The 21,234-nt window shown below is 37.9% G+C and overlaps 1 protein-coding gene across 5 annotated transcripts in view; it reads left to right on the top strand.

Annotated features, from left to right (window-relative positions):
• Window positions 1-21,234, top strand: part of CPQ (carboxypeptidase Q) — a 483,553-nt gene that overhangs the window by 284,952 nt on the left and 177,367 nt on the right. For all 5 annotated transcript variants that reach the window (XM_053208531.1, XM_053208529.1, XM_027064174.2 and 2 more), the window contains exon 5: window positions 11,767-11,878. In XM_053208531.1, the coding sequence (XP_053064506.1) occupies window positions 11,767-11,878 (112 nt within the window). The remainder of the gene's footprint in view (window positions 1-11,766; window positions 11,879-21,234) is intronic.

Here is a 21,234-nt window from a genome sequence, read left to right as displayed (position 1 = left end):
TTTCAGACTGTCTGTTTTGATTTGTGATACACACACATTATGAAGTTAATCAGCTTTTTAGCCTTTAGAGACTTGATTCTTGTGAGTCTAAAATGATCACTTCTCTTCTTAATGTAGATGTGTTATTTGACAGTGAATATTGAAGTTAAGTTTCAATTTATTATATTCTAAATGGAAAGGAAGAATTTTTCATTTTGGGTATATAAACACAATACACACTTTTCTCTGACGCTTACATAACATTTATATTAGATACAATATTGGTTAAGAAAACTATTCTTTTTCTTTCTAGGAGAAGAAAATTCCCATAAAAAAATAAGACTGAATCAGGGTTAATGGGTAGAATAGTATTCTTTTACACAAAGATACAAGAAAATAAAAAGTTTAATATTTGCAACATCCCCTTCCTAAAACAAAGTATGCTAGTGGAAATTTGGCTTGTTCCTAGAGTCTGAATGCAAAGATTATTAACTAAAATGACCTGGCTGAGAGTATGTGAGCTCAAATATGATGAGAGGAGTAAAGACCAAGAACTACTGTGTTTGAACCATTAGCTTGCTTCCCATGGAGACATAGAATCTTTGAAAGTAAGCGTGGCTTCTTGACACGCTGTTCTGAAGACAAAAATTAGATCACTGAAAAGTCCTCTTAGGGGTATTTATAATGTTATTTGACTATCTTTTATTTAAACTATAATTTATGCATCAAAATTAAAGTTGTCATCAAGTGTTGACATCATAGGAAGCCATGAAGCTACCCCAAAGTTCACTGCCCGTCTTGTGACTTGGGATGGTTGACTTCTGACTCCGCATTACTGTTGTGGTCCATGGACTTGGCAGGCAGGAGCCAACAGAATAATGTGGATGTTTGAGGTAGAGGTAATTTAGGTAACTGCAACTTAAAATACACTGGCTATCTTGACAGGTTAGTGTTAGTTAAAGCCTCCTTCCCACTTCTCAGCTTACCTAGTCTTAGCCACGCCCATAGTGACATCAAACTAGTGCACATAAGCATATGGTGAGACAATTTCTCTTAGTTTTGTCATGTGAGCCTCAGCAACCTGACACTGGGTTCACATCTTGACCTGGGTTTACTTTCTCTTTTCTTCCTCTGCCTTTGCCAAAGCTTCTTTGCAGTCCTCTTGCCCTCTACTCTGTCTTCTACTTCATCTTCTTTTTGTGCTAGTCAGCATTTTGCTTCAATCTCTCCTTCCTTCCTCCGTTCCTCCCTCCCTTCCTCCCTTCCTTCCTTCCTTTCTTCCTTCTTTTCCTAATCATTCACAGAGTAACTAAAAATACCCTATCCTCAAACCAAATTTCTTTCTACTAGGGAAAAAATCCACAGAAGTAAATCTGTATACTACTCCATAGCAATTCATCTTTCTCTTTATGGGAACTGGTGGTAGGGGAGGAATTATTATACAGCCTTCCAGTTACTGTGCTTTTCAAAGTGACAGCATTCATTTGGATAGAAAACCCTGGTCTGTTGTTAGCTTCTTTTCATGGCTCATCAAATTGGTACAGAACTGGAGGCTGCAGAATATTGTGTGGACAGAAGCCTTCAGCTGATCTTGCAGAATGACTTCTGTAGGAACATTCAGAAGATCACAGAAGGTTAAATAATTAAAGTTTCCACAATCAATAGACAAACAAACAAAAAACAGTACCCTAAGCTGCATAGGCTTCTGGGATTTTATAAAACATTAGGGGCCAAAAATAATCCTTTAGTTTATAAAACTAAATGGCAAAAAAATAAGTTAAAAAATTTCTTTTTCTTTGGTTTTCTTTTCTTTTCTTTTTTTTTTTTTTTGGAAGGCAGCATCTTGGCCCCCGTTTTCTATAATGAAAGATTGATGATACCTCTGTTAGCCTGTCTAAATTGAATAATGAAAATCTGTAGAATACCAAAATATGAAGTGCTTCTATTTTTTGTTTTTTAATCTTATGTGCCATGGCTAACAAATGCTTAGAACATAGTGATGAGTGAATGGCTGTGAGAATAGAGAAGTTATAGCTGTGCCCTGTACCATAGTTGGATTTGACCATGAGAAAGATGATCACCATTGAGATCAAAATTGCTTAAAGTCCATCTCCCTTTCCTCCTTTGAGGAAGTTCAAATATAGTGTTGTCATTCAACTCTTCTACTCTTTCCATCCTCTCAAGTGAGACAACTTATCCTGTGGTTGCTTAAGCCAATGGAGAGGGGATTCAGGAACACAGTTCTTTTACTTAAAAGATTATCATTGCCAGTTGCAACCAGTCATGACTTCTGGATGAAACCCGCCACCTTCATTTAATCAGAATGATTTCCTTCCATAGACACTCTCTGCCATGTCCCATCTGCAAGTCAATCTTTAATCAATTTCAGCCATTTCTTCCAAGTACACTGCAATTCACATTCATCAGTCTACCTAAGGCTTATTTTTTCTTGAGTCACAGATAAATTAGGCCCTTCTTATTGTACCTTCAGATACCAGCAATGTGCTTAGAGTATTCAACCAGGAACAGGAATGATCTTTCTTTTATGAAGCCAATTTGAGTGCCCTGAACATGTAAGAGGGGACACTCAAGAAGAGGAAACAGCTCCTTTCAGGAGTAGCTGTGGTGATGTGTGAGCATTTGGACACGTGGTTCATTATCTTGGGAAAGAAGTCTGTATCCTGCAAGCAGTCAACACCCAGCTGTTTCACTAAACAAAGCTTGAATATAAATTAATTCAAAAGGAGCTCAGATGTTTGTTGTCTTTGAATACACCCTGTGTATTAGGAGTCTAGCTTTATTCTGTAGACCACCTACTCTGTTCATTGGGAAAGACAATATTTGTTCAAACATAGTCCCCTTTGTCTGTGTTGGGCAATAGCACAATACACGCAGCAACTGTCCTCTGAAAACCAAGGCTTTGTCTCTGACAGGGATTATGAAAACATGGATTTCTTGAGAAGTGCCTGCCCACCTGCATTTAGATCCTAAATTGTGGGAAGATCTTGGCAGCCAGAGTATCTAGGAGATGCTCAGGGAAAAGTCTATTGAGGTTATGGAGACTTTTCAAAAGACAATTTCCTCCTTTAAAGTGGTTAGAATAGAAGAAGAATTCTTAAGAACTGTCATGGAATATTGGATTAGATGGAACCTTGAAAGATTTTATTTATCCCTCCTTTGTTAGCTTTTCATGTAAGACCTAAGAATGGATCCTATTTTAGAAACCCTCCCAGGAGTGAAATTTTCCATAATCTTTCCCCAGTTAGCCACTTTTTTAACTTCAACAAAAGCCTTCCATCAGAAAATTCTTGATCATTTATATGACCCTCACAGTCACTGGTATGGCCCAAACCTGGTTCCCTTGCCTTTTCTTTTGGTGCTCAGTCCTCCACAGATGGGCCTGTCAGGGCTGAAGCCCATTATTAGATCACTTCTTGGCTTCTTCTCTAAGGCCAAATAATGAGAAAACTTTTTTCCTCCTTTTTTTTGTAGGTCATATTTTTCAACTATCTAATGATTTTTGTTGTTGAAAATTGGATTGGGGATTTCCTGTGTCTGGAATTGCACTAGGCCTTGAACTTTGCAACCCTGATACTCCTCCTGCTACCTCTTAAAATACACCAAATAAAATGAGACCGAGAGAATGAAGCAGCTGCAAGCAAAGAAAAACATCACAAAAGCAACAAATAAAAACACTGAATAGTTGTCTTTCTGGGTTTTTTTTTTTTTTTTATTGAACAAGACATTTGTAAAATGAAGCAGGCTTCAAAGTTAAGTGGGCATTTTGTTTATTAAGGATCAATCAATACGAACTTGGTTAGGTTTAGATAAACACCTATATAATTTATAATTTAAAATGCAGAATGTTAAAAACTAGGCATGCCAAGAAGATTAAGTATGACTTAACTTCTTAGTGGCCTTTTCTTAGCATATCTAGTATCTATATAACTTCCATTTTCTATGGGCATTTGGAGACCATTGAGCCATTATCACAATGGCTTTCAATATGCTGCTGGATAGAAGTAATTTTGATTTTTACATTTATCTTTGATCTGTAGCTGGTTTTACAGGGCATTCTTTCTTTTTCAGATTTTAGTATCAATCTTATGATTGTAAGTAAATGTAGACATTTTCCATATTTGTTTCTTTGCTTTGTAACAGTTGGATTAGGATGAGATATATCTGACCTGTAACGTAAGATATATCTCTCTGAGCCCCATGACTTTGAAGATACGTCTTTAATAACTCTTGCTATTGTTCAACATACACATTCGTAAGACTTTATTTAACATATGTGTATAGCCTAAAAAACAATAATGAAAAGATCACACACGTTCTCACCACTCAGTTTCAGAGAAAGAACACTATCAGTGCCTTAGAAACCCACTCAAATCATCTGCATATGACTCTCTCTGATCAGCTCCTCCTCTCTGCCCCAAGCCCCACCCGATATAAGAACTATCCTGATTTTGGTTTACCATTACTTTGCTTTTCTTCATAATCTTACTATCTTTGTATGCATTGCTAAAGATTATATTCTCTAGTTCAACCAGATTTTGAAATTAAATAATGGAATCATACTCTTCTATTTCTTTTGTGACTTCCTTTTTTGTTCTTGCTTTGCTCCTATATTTTTGTTTTGAGATTCAGTTATGTTGATAGATGCAGCTGTAGGTCATTTTCACTATTTTATAATATTCCACTGTATGACTATGCCACAATTTATTTATCCATTCTGTTGGTGGACATTTGGGTTGGTTTTAGTCTGAGGCTTTATGATTGCCTCTATATGACTGTTTTGGTACACGTGTCCCAGAACTCAAGTGCCAGAATTCCTCATATATATGCACCTAAAGTGCAATTGTTGGATTGTGAGATGCACATATGTTCAATTTAATAGGATGTGCCTAATGGTTTTCCTAAATGGCTTTAATAAGCCATTTAGGTTTTTCTGCTCCTTCCTGCAGTGGATGAGAATTCCTTTTGCTCAGCATCCTTGCCAAGACTTCATATTGTTAGATTAAATTTTTTTTTCCAGTTAGGTACAGAATAGAATTTTTTGAGGATTTAATTTGCATTTCCCTGATCAATGATGAGGTTGGTCATCTTTTCAAATGCTTTGTATCCATTCATAATTTCTTATATGTGAAATGCCTATTTATGTCTTTTTTCCATTTTCCTGTTGGATTGCTCATCTTTTCTAGTTGAATAGTAGGAATTCCTTATATACATTCAAACCTTGGTTTATGAGCATAATCCGTTCTGGAAACATGCTTGTAATCCAAAGCACTTGCATATCAAAGCCAATTTCCCCATAAGAAATTATGGAAACTCAGATGATTCATTCCACAGCCCAAAAATGTTCACATAAAAATGATTACAATACTGTAATATAATACAAAATAATAAAGAAAATACAAGCTATGAAGAAAAATAAACAAATTAACCTGAACTTACCTTTGAAAACCTTCATGTGAGGGAGACAAGAGACAGGAGTGTTATTGTGTAGGACGACTTTCACTATCACTAATGGAATCACTGCTATCTATTGGCTCAGTGGAATCTTTTCCTTTTCGAGCAACTTTAACAAGGAACCTATCCAATGATACTTGCTTTTGCCCCCTTTTGAGGATTTCACAGAAATGTGACATTGCATTCATCACCCACAATCCCACAGAGAGAGAAGAACCATTGGCTCAGTTGTGATCATGTGATGTTTGGTGTCACATACTACTTGTATTGCAAGACATCACTCGTTTATCAAGTTAAAATTTATTAGAAATATTTGCTTGTCCTGTGGAACACTCACTGAACAAATTAATCGCAATCCAAGGTTTTACTGTATTTTGAATATAAACCACTTTTTGGTTATATTTATTATAAATATCTTCTCCCAACTTGTAGCAGCTCCTCTCATTCTGTTATTCTCTTGATAAACAGGAAGTCTTCATTTTCTTATAGTTGAATTTGTGCATCTTTTCTTGATGCTTTGCATTTTTTGTATCTTGTTTAAGAACACTTCCTCCTCCCCTAAAGACATGAAAATATTTTTCTTTTTCTTACAAAAGTTTTAAGTTTTGACTTCACTTAAGTATTTAGTCCCTTAAATAACTATATTTTTCATTTCCATTTGACTTTGTAACTATAGTTTCCATCTCTCTGATGAAATTTCCCATCTTTTCCACTAGATTTTTAACATATTAATCATAATTATTTTAAACTCCTTGTCTGATATTTTGAATATATGGGCTACATTGGGTCGACAGTATTGTGTTGAATATTGTATTTCCTGACAACGGATTGTTTTATTTCTTGCCTATTTTATATGTCATAATTTTGATTGCATGCTAGATGTCATATGTACCAGAACAGTGGAGCCTGAGGTGAACAGTATGTGAGTGCAAAAGTGCTTACTCCTCTTCTGTCCAGCCATTAGTCTGAGAGTGGATGAGTCCATCTTTCATTGCTGAGCTAGGTTTGGATTTTATTGTCTCTATTCTTACCTTTGGTGCTCACATGTTTCAAATTTCTCTAGCAGTGGGTTGCTGCTACTCTGTTTTTAGTGTAGGGATTGGGTTGCTTGGAGGACTTTTCTTAGTATTGTGCTTTATCCTCAGCTTTCAGCAGGCTCTGTATGTTGGCACCACAGCGGGTGTTTCTCTCTGTGCTCCTGCCCTTCCCTTGGCTATAAGCTGTTAATGCTGTGCTTGTTACTCATTGGGGACTCCTGGTGGGGACAGGGTAGTTTCTTGGTTCTCCTGCCCCTAGGTCTCAGCCAGGCTCTGTGTGCCTGAGGACAAGAGTGGGGCTTTCCCAACATTTCTACTCTTTCCCAAGCCCCTGTGGAAGCCAAACTCTGCTGTAGTCATGGGAATGAGTATCCCACCCCACTCCGAGCCCTCACCCCCAGGCAGCAGGACTCTGCTTTAAGTCAATGCAGAATTCTAGGTATGAGCTGGTTTCCTGCCCTCCCCAAGAGGCATCCATGCTTTTCCTAGTGTCAGTACAGGGTGGGAGTGCAATTTTCTACCCCTTTCCCTGTAGCCACTGACCTTTGCCCAGGACTGCCCTGCAAGATAGCACTCCCTCTCTCCCGGAGGGGCAGGTGACTTCTTCCTATGAGAGAAGGGCCCCAGAAGCAGGTTATGTTTGGCGCCTGCCTCCCAATAGTATCTGGTCATCATCTGCACTCCTGCATCACTGAGGCAAGCTCTCTCAGGGCTTCTGCCCTGCTCCTAGTATTTCTTGGGAGTACCTGATGGAGGCCTATGGAAAAGATCTGGAAATTTGGGTACCTAGTACCTTACATGAGAGGTTTCCAGGTATTCTAAACTCTCATATTAACCCACATTCGCCTTTTCAGAATTTGTTAACCTTTTAGTTGTCTTCTTCATTCCTGCTTTTGTCTGCCACCTCTGTCTATTGCTGGCACCTGTCCCTCCTGTCTCTGCAAAAGGCCAAGCAACTCATGTGTCCCATCTCTCCTTGAGCTTGTTGTCCTCTGGAATTCAGCGCCTCTGACTGAATCACAATCTGAAATCTCTGATGGGCCTTAAAAAGTTATGCTTTTCTAGATCATCCAGATTTCTCTCATTGTTAGGGCAGGCACAGAACACTCCTGTGGCTGTCCACCTTGTAGGAGGAAGCACACTGATCTTTCCTCTCCATGCTACCACCACTCTATTTTCTTTCTTTGCCCAGTATTTCTTGATAGCACTTAAAACTACCATCATATCATATTTGTTTATTGTCTGTTTCCCTTACCAGAACGATAATCCCATGAAGATAGAATATTTATTTATTTTTTCATTTCTGTATTTCTGGCCCATAATACGAACTCAATACAAATTGTTGAATAAATGCATGCAGTGAATGCCAAAGATCATGGCATTTTCTCCAATACCTTGAATTAACTTGCTTTCATAAGAATGTACTTCCACTGAGGCTGTTTTCTCTCCTTGTTCTGCCATATTTTTCATATGTCCCATTTTGATTATGTTCTTACTCATCATTTAATCAGGCAAATCTATTTGCACTAGTGTCTCCGGATGTCCCAATAATGAAGATGTAAGGGGCTTGTCCTTGAGGCTGCTGTCTGTCTACCCTTGATTTAGTTTATCTCTGCTCTCAGGCCCACAGCTGGCCTGTAGGGGGTTGTGTGCCACGGCTGGTCTTTGTTCATCTTAGCAGGTTCCCATCTGGTATGTTTCTGCCCTTCTGTGGTAGGTTCTCTCTCCCACCGCCCCACCCGACCTCAAGGCCTGAGTCTTTGGTGGTCAAGGCTAATGTGTTCCTCACAAATAAGAAGCTGCATTTCAGATCATCACAGTTCTGCTTCTGCCTTCCTAATTGTTTTGGTGTGCCTGCTATTGCTGCTGCTGTTGTTTTAATAACTTTTACTCCTTGCTGTGTTTGGAAGAGATGGTGGTAAAAAGGAAAGTGGTGGGTGGGGAATTGGTCAGTGCTCTACCTGCCTCGGGGAGCAGCACACAAGAGGAGTAAATAGGTGAGTGTCCCACTTCTCTGTTAGTTCTAGGCCATCCTGTTGCACTAAGGGCTCCACATCTGGCAACAGAGGCAGTGAAGGGACTGTGTATTTTCCTGTCTTTTATCAGGTGATTCTTTTTCAAGAAACTAGAGCTTACTGTGTCTCTTGGTAGTCTGTTTTTAGTATGTTTGCCTAAATCGGATACAAATGTATTATAAGTAATGTTCGTTTCTGCCTGACCCTGACACAAGGCATGGTGAGTTTGTATGTTGTACTGGTTTATCCTTTGTGGGACTGCATTAAAGCATGATAATGCAGATACCGTGTTGAATGAGACCTTGTGCATCACTGTTTTCTAAGGGGAGTAGAGCTCTTATGATTAGGAAAACTCAAGTTTGTTAAAAATGCTACTGAATTGTCATTACCTACTTTTTATATCAAAATTACAGCTGCTGTCTCACAGTGGCCCCCAATATATTTTCTGATTTTAAAAAACATATTAAAATAAGCTCTTAAAATCTACATGGTTTGTAGTCAATCTTCTTTAGCACTGTGCCAAAGACCTTATTTTATGGGATAACATTTAATTTCCTATCATTCAAAACCATTTCTCCCATCTTTTAATTATTTATTTAAGTAATAATTCTGGGTTGGATAATGGAGGCATTTTAGAAAACATAAAGAAGTATGATTGTAAAATAACCTCAATTATTCTGAAAGATGAAATAACAGCTGCCTTGATTTAGTTACTCTTATGTGTTAACTGGGAAAAAGTTCATTAAAACACATTTTGACACTTTTAATCCACGGGAACTCCAATTTCATTGAGAAAATGGGTCCGAGGATGGTGAGAATGTTGACTAATTGGCTTGTCCATCCCACATGGGATTACACCAACGTCTGAGTCAGAATTTCCTGCTATTGCAGCATGTTTTCTTCTTCATTTTTTTCCTCTTTCCTTAGAAACAATCCATTTGGGTTCATTACATGGCCATTTGTTAGTCTCGTTAGTTACAAGGCATTGTACTTGTTTGTGACTACAATGAAGTCATGCCGGCTGGGTCTGGCTGTGTGTGTATGCAGAGTCAATGGAGGATCCTACAGCTGCCTGGGGAATCAGGCAGTGCAAGGGGTCACCCTGATATTTCAGAACCCAAATCCTGCTTTCCCAAAGTCATGGGGCATTTTTGTTTCATTCATCGAGAAGATTCATTCAACTTTGGTTTGCTTACTACATGCTGTATATAGACATCAATCTGTTGAACTTTTGAAAACTTTTTATTGGTATGTAATGTTCTCAGAGAAAGTGTACAGATCCTAAGTGTGTAACAAGATAAGCTTTTACAAACTGAGCACACCTGTGTAACTGTACCCAGATCAGGAAACAGAATGTGCCCAGCACCCCAGAAGCTCTCCTTCATGTCACTAACCCTTTTCACCTTGGGTAACCATTCTCCTTTGTTTTGATTGTTTTTGTATTTTATATACATGGAATTATACATGATATATATTATTTCGTGTCTGGCTTCTTTCATTTCATAATGTTTATGAGATTTATCTCCATTGATCATGTATTGTGTTCGTTCATTATTACTGCTATGTAGTGTTCCATTGATCAGTACAACACAGTTTATTCATTCCTCTGTTAACAGGCATTAAAGTAGTTTCCTTTGGTGGGGGGGGGCAGGGGCCATTATGAACATTCTGAGCATTCTAGTACATTTCTTTTGGTGAAGGTATACATACACACATACATTCCTGTTGGATATATATAGAAGTGGAAGTGTTGGGGCACACACAGGGTGTGTGTATGTTCAGACTCAGTACATAAATCAGTTTTCCAGAGTGGTTATAAGCACTTACACTCACACCAACAATGTGTGAGAGTTCCAGTCTATCTCCTCACCAATATTTGACATTTTCTATCTTTTTTATTTTAGTCATTTTCGTGGAAATGTATTGAATGTAGTTTAATTTGTATTTCCTTGATGATAGTGAACCCAAGCACCTTTTCGCTTGATTATTAGTATTTGTATGCCTATTTTTATGAGTTGTCAATTCAAGTCTTTTGCCCATGTTTTTATAAGTTGACTCCCTCTTTATTTCTGTTTGGTAGGAATTTTTTATACAGTCTGGATATGGTTCCTTTGCTGTGTATATGTATTGTAAATATCTTCTCTTCCTCTGTGGGTTGCCTTTTCACTCTTGTAATGGGGTCTTTTGATGAACAGATACTCCTTATTTTTTAAAAGTTCAGTTTGTTACTTTTTCTTTTATGGTGTGTGCTCTTTGCCTACTCCAAGTTGACAAAACTGTTCTATGCTTTCCTCTAACATCTTTATTTAGATTTGTAATCTATCTGATTTGACATTCATATATTGTGTGAAATAGAGGTCAAGGTACAATTTTTCCATATGGATATCCCATTAAGCAAGCATCACTTAACTTGCTTTGTTTAAAATGTTTTAATGAAATTTAGTTTTATTGAAATATGGTTTCTATTTTCCTGGAGATAATTTCTAATGATTCTTGAAAATAATTTAAAACTTTGGTGATTTAAAATTTGTAATATAATCTGTAGACTTATTTAAGACTAGTGTAAATTTAATTTTTTTAAAAGTTTTTTGTCTAACTAGACTGTAGTTTGTAACCCCAGTATATTTATTTATTAACACCAGAGTGATTTATAGTACACAGATCATAAACTGAGGGTTTATGGGGGGTGGGAGGGAGGGGTGGGTGGGTGATGGGTATTGAGGGCACCTGTTGGGATGAGCACTGGGTGTTGTATGGAAACCAATTTGACAATAAATTTCATAATAAAAAATAAAAAATGCTAAAAAAATAATAAAAATAATAAAAAATAAAAAATTATCGTTCTCACTTTTTCATTTGAATTCAGTTCAACACATGTTTATTATTGTCTGCTAGAATTTGGGACAGTTGAGAATATAGTTGAAGTTTTGAGCCCCATTTATGTCATTTAGCTTTTAAGCCATATAATAAAGTTGTAAAACATCGGTCAGTAATAAACCATTTCACTTTAGTATTCAAACTTATATTAGTGAAGAGAAGTACAAGGTGAGAATTTTTATTACTGTTAGGATGACCTTACACCCTTTATATAGAGCGTTATACCAGGTTTTCCACTAGTAATGACATAGATCTTTTAAGATGTAAAAATAGAAAAGAAAATATAAAAGTTTCATTTCTATATTTGGAATGACTATGAATGCTTCCTCTTTGATGTCATTTCTGCTTAGTTTTATTTTTTTTTCTCTTTTTATTATTTGTTCTAGGTCGTACTGGTCAGTGGACATCTGGACAGCTGGGATGTGGGGCAGGGTGCCATGGATGATGGCGGTGGAGCCTTTATATCATGGGAAGCACTCTCGCTTATTAAAGATCTTGGTAAATATTTAGAAAGTCATTAACCAATGTATGAGGATCTCAGTAGTGACATGTTTAACTCAACACACAAAATACTGAACAGATTAGTGACTGTAGTATGTTCAGAGATCCTCCTGAGATCTATGTGTTCGTTAGTTTATTCTCAGAAAAGAATGAATTTGTCCCCTTAAAGAAAGAAATTTTTATTCAAGTGTATGCCAGATATCCAAAGTAGCAAATATGAGGCACTAGGGAAAAAGAACAAGCAAATAAAACTGTAGCAAATATAACCACATCAGCTGGAGACTATGTAAGGAAACCATGACCAAGTCCAAAGAAAAGCCAGCAGCTCCCCCTGCCTCCTTTTCCTTGTTCATCTTAAAGACATTATTAGGCTGTTAGGATAGCTTTACTGCAGCTATCTTTCCATGGCAGAAGTCAAAGAGAGCAATGCAGAACTGAAGGAATGATCCTTCAATAAGGACCCACAATAAGGAATCTAGGCTGGAAAATAGGAACTTCCAGGTGAACCTAGAAATGAAGAAGATGGACAGGCATACAAAGGGTAAGCCAATAGTAAAGCAGTTTTTGATGACCCTATTTGCACACACAAAAAACATATATTTCCTCTTTGTGTGCTGGTCAAAAAGGTGGATTTTGAGTGAGGTTAGAAATAATGAAACAGTCTGGGGGCACCTGGGTGGCTCAGTTGGTTGTGTGTCCAACTCTTGGTTTGGGCTCAAGTCATGATCTTGCAGTTATGAGATTGAGCCCCAGGTGGAACTCTGCACTGAGTGCAGTGCCTGCTTGAGATTCTCTCCCTCTCTCTCTCTCTCTCTCTGTACCCCTCCCCCCCACACTCTTTCCCTCTCAAAATAAATAAATAAACTTAGAAAAATAGAAATAATGAAACAATTTGAAGAGTCCCACATCTGAGTTAGGTCAGGGGTGGCTTTAAAATTCCTCATCAGCACAATGTTTTGTCATAACTGTGAAGTAGCCTCAGCTTCATATACAGTAAAGATCAGAACATCTTTTTTGGTGAAGGCTTTCCATATATATGTGTGTGTTTAAATTCATACATTTCTTCCAGTGTTTAATAACCCTTATAATCCTATAAATAAGCCTATTAAATAATTGGTCATATTAACAATAGATTGCTGAAATGGTCTTGCTTAGGCATATCTTTGGTGTGCCATTTTGGTTTATGTCTTACTTGTGTTTTAAAAATGGGGAAATGGAGAGGTGGTTGTGCGTTTTGTACTTCTAAACAGTCCTGTGTCCCTTAACCTTGATACTACTGACATTTGGGGCTACATGATTCTTTATTGTGGGGTCTGTCTCATGCATGTAGGCTGTTTAGCAGCATCCCTGGACTCTATCTACGAGATAACAATAAGCACCATCCCCCTCAAGTTTTAACAACCAAAATGGTCTCCAGACATTGCCAAATATCCCTTGGCAGGTCAGGGGTGGTGGTGGAGGAATACATAAAATTTCTCCACTAAAATAAACTAATAAAAAAATCACTAAGAGACCTGAATACAGGACGTTTTTTTTTTTCTAGAGAGAGAAAATGAACTCATTGGAAACCTTACATTCCATGTACTTACACTTTCAACACTTCCATACTGAACACCTACTGTATGAAAGCACTCGGTAAAATCTGGACATACAGAAAGGTTTAGAACGTGTCCTCTGTTCTTAAGAACCCTTAGAATAGAACTGGAGCATACACAAGCACCTACACATATAGGTGCCAGTATAGACATAATTTCAAGGTCTGCTTTTAGAATTGTGTAAGGTTTGAGAGAGATGAATTGTCCAGCAAACAAAACCCAAAACATACATTCCTTCAGAGAAGATCTGGGGTACTCTATGTGTGAATCCTCTCCTCCTTCCCTTAAAAATATTCCCTTGGTGGTCTGTTCTCTCTGTCCTTACCTTCACTCCGGAATGAAGTGGGTTCTAGACATGAGGCAGGCAGATATCAAACATTTCCCTCTTTATAGGGCCCAGATATGCATTTGGGAAGTTGATTTTATTTTGATGTGTTCAGCCAGCTTGATTAGAAACAAAGTGGTAAAGCAAAGAGAGAACCAGACCCATCTGAATCAGAGTTTACGTCACTCTGCGCCTCAAACTGCTTTTTTCGCCTCAGGCAGGTCATTTGAACTCTCTGGTCTTAATTTTCTTTATCTCTTTTAACCGTAAGCTTCCAGAATATTTTATCTGCTTTAGATAGGAATAAAAATGATGTCTTCTCTAGGCTTTGAATCTAACATTTTTAGTATTCAGCATGGAATCCTAAATCACCATTAATTGAGTTGGATTCAGTTGCATGGATGAATATAACATCATGCAAAGGTGGATTAAGTATTTTTTTTCAACACTGACTTCAGTTGCTTTTGATAGCTAGTAAATAGCCTCCTTCAATTCAAGACTTAACTCTCCTATAGGTTTCTGAAAACCTATGAAGAAACCTATGTTTATTCATGTAAACATATGAAAACAAACTCTAAAATAAAGAGTAATATTTCTTTTGAGTAGGTGTTAAGAGGTAGCATGACATACTGTTAAAAGGCATAGGACTATGGAGCCAGACTGCCTGAGTTCATATCCTGGCTCTGCATTTACAAAGTGTGTGGCTTTTGCCTTTCTGTGCCTCAGTTTTCTCATCTGTGAAATTGGGATAATAATGTTCCTAACTCATACAGTTGCTTTGAAAACTAAATAGTCTACTCACGTAATGTACTTAGAATAGTGTCTGATCCAACCGAGTACTCAATAAATGTTAACTTTTATTATTATTTAATAAGCGTAACGCTGACAGTGCTATATTTTTTATGTAAAAGAGAATGATAATTTTTTTTACCCTTACCCCCATTAGTAAATATATTGCTTCTTCACTTAATATGTTAGTTAAACTGATGTAACTCTAGGTCCAGCTGCTGTGGTATACCTAAATATGCTTTCTCTTTACTATTTAAGCTGCTATCTCTTATATGATGGAAACCCAGTGACTCCTTCACTTTTTTCTACTTTCATACTACATTTTCAGGCGTCTGAATTTCTCCTTGTCACTTCCTGCTTAGGTCAAATGCCCAGTGTCATCTCTGTACCTCACTTCCTGTGATTGTGCCCACTGAGTCTTACTCTTTAAAGTTAAAATTAGATTGTGGATTTCTATTTGTAGATTGCCTATGTGTTTTAATACAAAGAGCTGGGTCCAACATGTGACATATGAGTTCTAGTTGAAAATAACTGGTACATGGGGCGCCTGGGTGGCGCAGTAGGTTAAGCGTCCGACTTCAGCCAGGTCACGATCTCGCGGTCTGTGAGTTCGAGCCCCGCATCGGGCTCTGGGCTGATGGCTCAGAGCCTGGAGCCTGTTTTCGATTCTGTGTCTCCCTCTCTCTCTGCCCCTCCCCCGTTCATGCTCTGTCTCTCTCTGTCCCAAAAATAAATAAACGTTGAAAAAAAAAATTAAAAAAAAAAAAAAGAAAATAACTGGTACACATGAACAAGAAATAGGACTTTGGGAAATGGGTTCATAATTATATTACTTAACTATATTAAGCCCAAACTATTTAAGTGGTGAAGTATGAAAACTCTGTGGCAATCTCTTTTTCCAAGGAAAGTAACTTCTTTTGGCTGCTGTTCCTTGGACGATATGTCATGCAGCACGCATGTATGTCAAAGTCCTACAGTGGGGCTTGTGAATTTGAATGTTGGTCAAGCAGGGATTTCTGATATTTAGGAATATAGTTCTAAGGTCCATCCTTCCCTCCTTATCTCTTTTCCTTTGTTCTCTTCTTTTACTATTATTATAGGTTCACTCTTTTGCCCAGGCCCTCAGCTAAAATTATATTCAATTAATCTAACAGAAGAGATATTTATGCTTTCCAAATATAATCAGTCATTCCTGTGTAACTGTCAACAGAAGGCTATTTGCTTTGAAATGCTATTGAATACTTCTTTGTGTTTGTGGTTTACTGGACTTGAAACTGTTTATTTGAAATGTCATTTCCTGGAATGTTCTGGTGTCAGTGAACAAAGCCTATGGCAAAGGATCCTATGCTTCAGAATGTTCATTTGGCACTTGAAAAATAAACCACCATCCATCCCCAAATTCTTCCAAATTTACCATTTTCTGTGAAGTTAGAATTTTGAGTTTTTAGGCCTAAACAAAGGGAAAAGATCAGAAGTAATAGCACTACTGGGTTGTTGAAATGAGGAATATGTGTGAAACATCTTTCTAGAGAAATTTAAATGTGAGCATCCTGGTTGTGATTACTACAGAGCTTGAGAGTCTATGTGTTAGAAAAATATTTTATTTGTAAATTCCTTCACTGATTCACTCAACAAATACTCACGGTGCACTGGCCTGCATGTCAGTGAGTGCCAGATGCCTTGTACCAAAGAGGAATGAGACGTGGTCCTTGAAGGCCTTGAAGTGAGAGAGACATTGAATTCAAAAATTGCCATGAAACTGTTTTAAGTTCTTTAACTGAAGGATGTACAAACTGCTTTGGGCACCTAGGACCGGGAGGGATTGGTATGGCTTAGCTGGGTCAAAGCACCTTCACAAAGGTGATAGTTAAGCTTTCTTTTATAAAGATAAATAGAAATTCCTGAAGCAAAAGGGGCACAATGAAGAATTCCCAGGAGAGCACAGAGCCTCCAGGCCTGCACATCATTAAAAATGAGGAATAAATTGTTGACAGTAGCAGTGTTGGGATCGTAAGGGAAGAGAGGATTTGCAAAATTGCAGGAAATGTTCACTTTTTATTTAATATTTTTAATAACATTACATTTTTGTATAGTAAGAAGTTGTGATTTTAGTAATCATGGGAAAAAAAACCTTCAAAAGCCAAAGGAAAGATTCTTGGCATTGCCATTATCATAAACATTGTTTTAACAGGAACAACAGAGCAGAAGTAGGAAGTAGGAAGAGTTACGCGGGAGCCGTCAAGCCCTCCCAGCCCAGAAGTACACAAGGGCACACAGCCACATGCATGCCAAGGCTTTGGACTAGTCAGAGCTTTAAGTACCCATTTCGAGTGCAGTGGGTTCTCTCTTAGAGGGATGCATACATCCAGTGAGAGGATTTCTTTCTCTCCTGTCAAACCTCCCTTGAAAAATTCCCAGGCGGTCCAATCCATAACCAAGCAAGGGAAATGAACAGCTTCCAATGAGATGGAAATCTAAAAGGTAGAGCTAGAGACAGGTAGAGCCCTGAAGCCAACTTGACACCTGCCCAGACTAAAAAGGCAATCCCATTTGGAAAGGACCTCCTCCCTGCCCTGGGCTTAGTCATACCTCTGAGTGTAATAACTGTTCTAAAAGCTAACATCTACGGAATATTACTGTGTTTTGGACATCGTGTTAAGTACTCCACTATGCACACACTCTCTTTTCTTCTGGACAACTCCAAGGTGTGGATACACTTGTTATACCCATTTTACAGAAGAGGAAACTGAAGCAAAGAAAAGTATCCTGTTCAAGGTCACAGAGCTATCACATAAAAAAGTTAAATCCAGGCAGCCTGACTCCTTACTCGTACGTACTTTGTAATACTGTTTTACTGGAACAGCATGGCTAGTCTATTTCTAGGAACACTCATCCTCAGGATATTGAGACATTATATTTTTAAAAAAGTGTCTGATAGTCAAATAAATTTAGGAAACACCCTGGATAATTTCTTCATTCATCAGAAAACATTTGTTGGGAGAGTATTCAAATTCATGGATAGAGTATGCTTTGGGAAACACTGCTCTGGGGCATTATTGGTGTTGACAGAACTGACCAAGAATCCAAGAATGCAGGCTCAGGTATGCTTTATGGAACTGAGTACAAAAAGCCTTGGATTGATTTTCATTCCAGATTTTCTAGGCTGTGTTTGGGATCTGTGGTTGCCTGAATATTGACAAGATAGAACTATTCAATGCTTCCCTTATTGGCATAATAGAGACTGTTCTTGTATTTCTTCTTGAAGAGCATTTGTACCCATGTGCAAACTCTATGCAATAACTAACTTCTTCTCCATGCTCTCTGAGCCTATTTTATTTAAATGAATATGGTATTATCAGAAATGTTTGACATGTGCTAAGGGCTCTCCCTTCCAGGTTTTTCTGTGGCTCCAGAGGAATCAGAATTTGGTAGCATTTTTCTTTCCTAGAAGGAATTTTTGTCTTCAAACATGCCACAAACTCTCTGTCCTCTCACTTCGGATGCTCTTCCTCTGTAATTATTTTTGTGAGCACAAGAAGGGAGACTGGTAGGTATCCTCTGGGATAAGTATCCTCTTAAAATCACTGATCCTCAAAACCTTTGGGGAATGATACGTCTGCTGCGGAACTGTCTAAAAAATTAGCTTGTTTTAAGTCTTAGAAAAAAAAACTTTCCCTCCCAACATTAAATTTCATTTTTATTAATTTAAATTTTAATGTCTAGATGGTGGTTTGCTTTCTTCTGAACAAATTTTGGTCTTGACTTTTTATAACTGTATTTAACAAGACAAATACCTAGAACAGTAGAAGAATTAGACTCTAAGAATTTGCTTGCTCTTTTTCCTTTTTTTAAAATTTTACTTCTAAAAGTAGCCTTACTGTCATGGGCATTCATAGCCTCTTCTCATGGTTTTTTTGAGGATGATCTTCTCATTTTTTTTTTATTTAGGTATGTTATTTCCTCTAGTGACAAGTTATATAGTGTCTGGCTTTACCGTAAGACCTGTAGCAGATACGTATTTTTTTTCAGCTGAGAATTGCTGAGAATTTTCCTGAGTTTTAATCACGTGTGTAAGTTTCACTAAAATACTTAGCATCTTTACATCTCATTAGCTAACACAGACATTTCCACTGACATGTGTAAAATGACAAACTGTATGTAGATTGATCTTCGAAATGTTTCCATGAGATAAAGTGAAATGAATCACTTAGAATTTCTTCTGCCTGTTAGTTTGGATGTGATATGGGAGATTCAGTAGTCATTTTAGAACCTTAGGCTGCATGAATACTGCTGTTATTATTCTATCTGTTAGTTAGAATATACCATTTCTATGTAAAAGTAGACAAAACCCAGGCCCAGTGGCTTACAAATTGTGAGCAGTCCTTCCTGTCTGACAGAGTCTGGACGGATAGCCGATGAACACTGTGAGACGAAGCTCTCATGGGACCCCTTTCTCCACAGAGTGCTCAGCTTCCTCCCCCACATCTGCTTTGATTTGGCCCACATGCCTTAGAAAGTTAAGAAATGTGGTGTTGTTAGAGGAATCGGAAGCTTTGGTATTATTTATCCTGGAGAAGAAGGACTATGGGAAGACTTAATGATGGTATGCTTAGTGCCCCAGTGGATTTCCTCCCACCCAAGAATGGGATCTGTAGAAGTCCAGGGTGGGACTGTCTGGGAAATGTAGGCTACTTCATTAAAACAGTATCATCACAGTATTGCACAAATTGGCTCACAAGGAGATCTCCTATTTCAGTAATAAATATTGAACATCTATTTCATGCCAGCCAAATAAAATGGGTAGACCACAAGTCCTTCCATGAAGGAACTCCTCGTCAGGCAGCAATAGCATAACATGCTCTTTGAGACATTTGAGCTGAGCCTTGAAAGGGTGGGAGGTAGAAGAATAAAGGACAAAATTAGAGCTCACAGAAGTACATAGTTTGAGGAGTGGAGGCTGTTTCTATAAGTCTAGAGCAATAGATGAGTGAAGAGTGACTGGAAATGAGTCAAGTGAAAGGTAAGGGTCAGTTTGTCAGGGACACTAGATGCAAAGCTAAAGTTTGCTAAGGCAAAGGGAGCCATTGAACATTTTAAGCATGGGATTGACATGATAGGAGTTCTTTCTAAAATAAAGATATCAGGTAGATGTTATCCTTCAACTTATAAAGAAGTACGGTGAACAGAATGGAGACACAGGAAGATGGACTGGGGAGATCCCAGCTATACAGAGTCTGGAAAACCACAACTTTGGAATTACAATTTTGTTTGCTATGGGGCTAACAAGCCAGTTTCTACCTCTCTATGCTAAATATACCAAAGAGGAAGTGATGGGGTTTCCAGAGATGTTGTGTTCTTCGCCTACACACTTCTCTGCATCATGCTAATGCTGCATTTTGCAAAAAACTGTGGTTTTCCCAGCTTAGAATGAATTCTCTTCCAGTAAACTTGCCCAGAAAAAGAGATCTGCAAACAAACAAGAAAATATGCTATAAACATCTGATTGGACCTTTATGGTTAAATGGATTTTTTCAATGTTCCTGGCAGACAAAGGTTAATTTAATTCAAACTTAGGCTCTTCCAATCCTGTGGACATTCTCAAAATCAAGCTCTAGGAATGGAAAATTTCTACCAAGTGTGTGATAGCAACGACAGGCTAAATAAAGTATTGAAAGAAGTTGACTGTTAAGGCGCCTAGGTAGCTCAGTTGGTTAAGCATCTGACTTTTGATTTTGCCTCGGGTCATGATCTTGTGGTTTTGAGTTCGAACCCTGTGTTGAGCTCTGTGCTGACAGCGTGGAGCTTGCTTGGGATTCTGTCTCTCTCTCTGCCGTTCCCCTGTGCTCTCTCTCTCTCTCTTACTCTGTCTTTCAAAAATAAACTTTAAAAAAATGTTGCCTATTATTAGATTATTTGTAATACTGCTAATGCCCTCCTCATATTGGATCATCATTATTGATGAGCTGATATTCAGCCCATGTCCTTGCAAGATGCCAGCATCCCCAGGCTATACCATGTGACCCAGGTCTCATGGACTTTTCAAGTCTTTAAATCTCCTTCCTTACTCCTTAAATAACTCAAAATCTGCAGATAAATGAGAGGCAGCCTATATAGCAAAATAAGCGTGTTAAGAGTATCTTAGATTCAAGTCTTTCTATGCTACTTAGTAGCTGTATTATGTTGGACAAATTATTTAACCTTTTAGATCTCACTTTTCCCTTCCTTACAATAGGAGAAGTGTAATCCTGAGTAGTTGAGAGGATAATTTGAAATAATTTAGACAGTGTCTGGCCCCTACTAGGTCATCAATAATAATAACTATTTCGTTGGATACTAATTGCCAAAACAACAAGGGTGGATATTTCAGCAAAGGATATAATCTCAGGATTGACTCTGTCTGTCTATATCTTGTTTCATAGTCCAGCTGGGGTCAGAGACGTCCCCAGAGCAGAGAAGCCCTCATAACAAAAGAATAGCAGATTCCAATGAGCCAAACTGAAACCATCATCCCAGTATAGCCACCATCCACGTGTATACAGGACTGATTCTCTTCTCACTGCTACAGAGAAGGTCACTTAATAGATTCTTCATAAATGTGATGCAGAATTAAAATAACACTCACAGGACATGGGAATGGAAAGATC

The sequence above is a fragment of the Acinonyx jubatus genome, chromosome F2, assembly GCF_027475565.1.
Source record: "Acinonyx jubatus isolate Ajub_Pintada_27869175 chromosome F2, VMU_Ajub_asm_v1.0, whole genome shotgun sequence".
NCBI classification, from domain to species: Eukaryota; Metazoa; Chordata; class Mammalia; order Carnivora; family Felidae; genus Acinonyx; species Acinonyx jubatus.
This window is presented reverse-complemented; position numbering and strand designations above follow the sequence as displayed.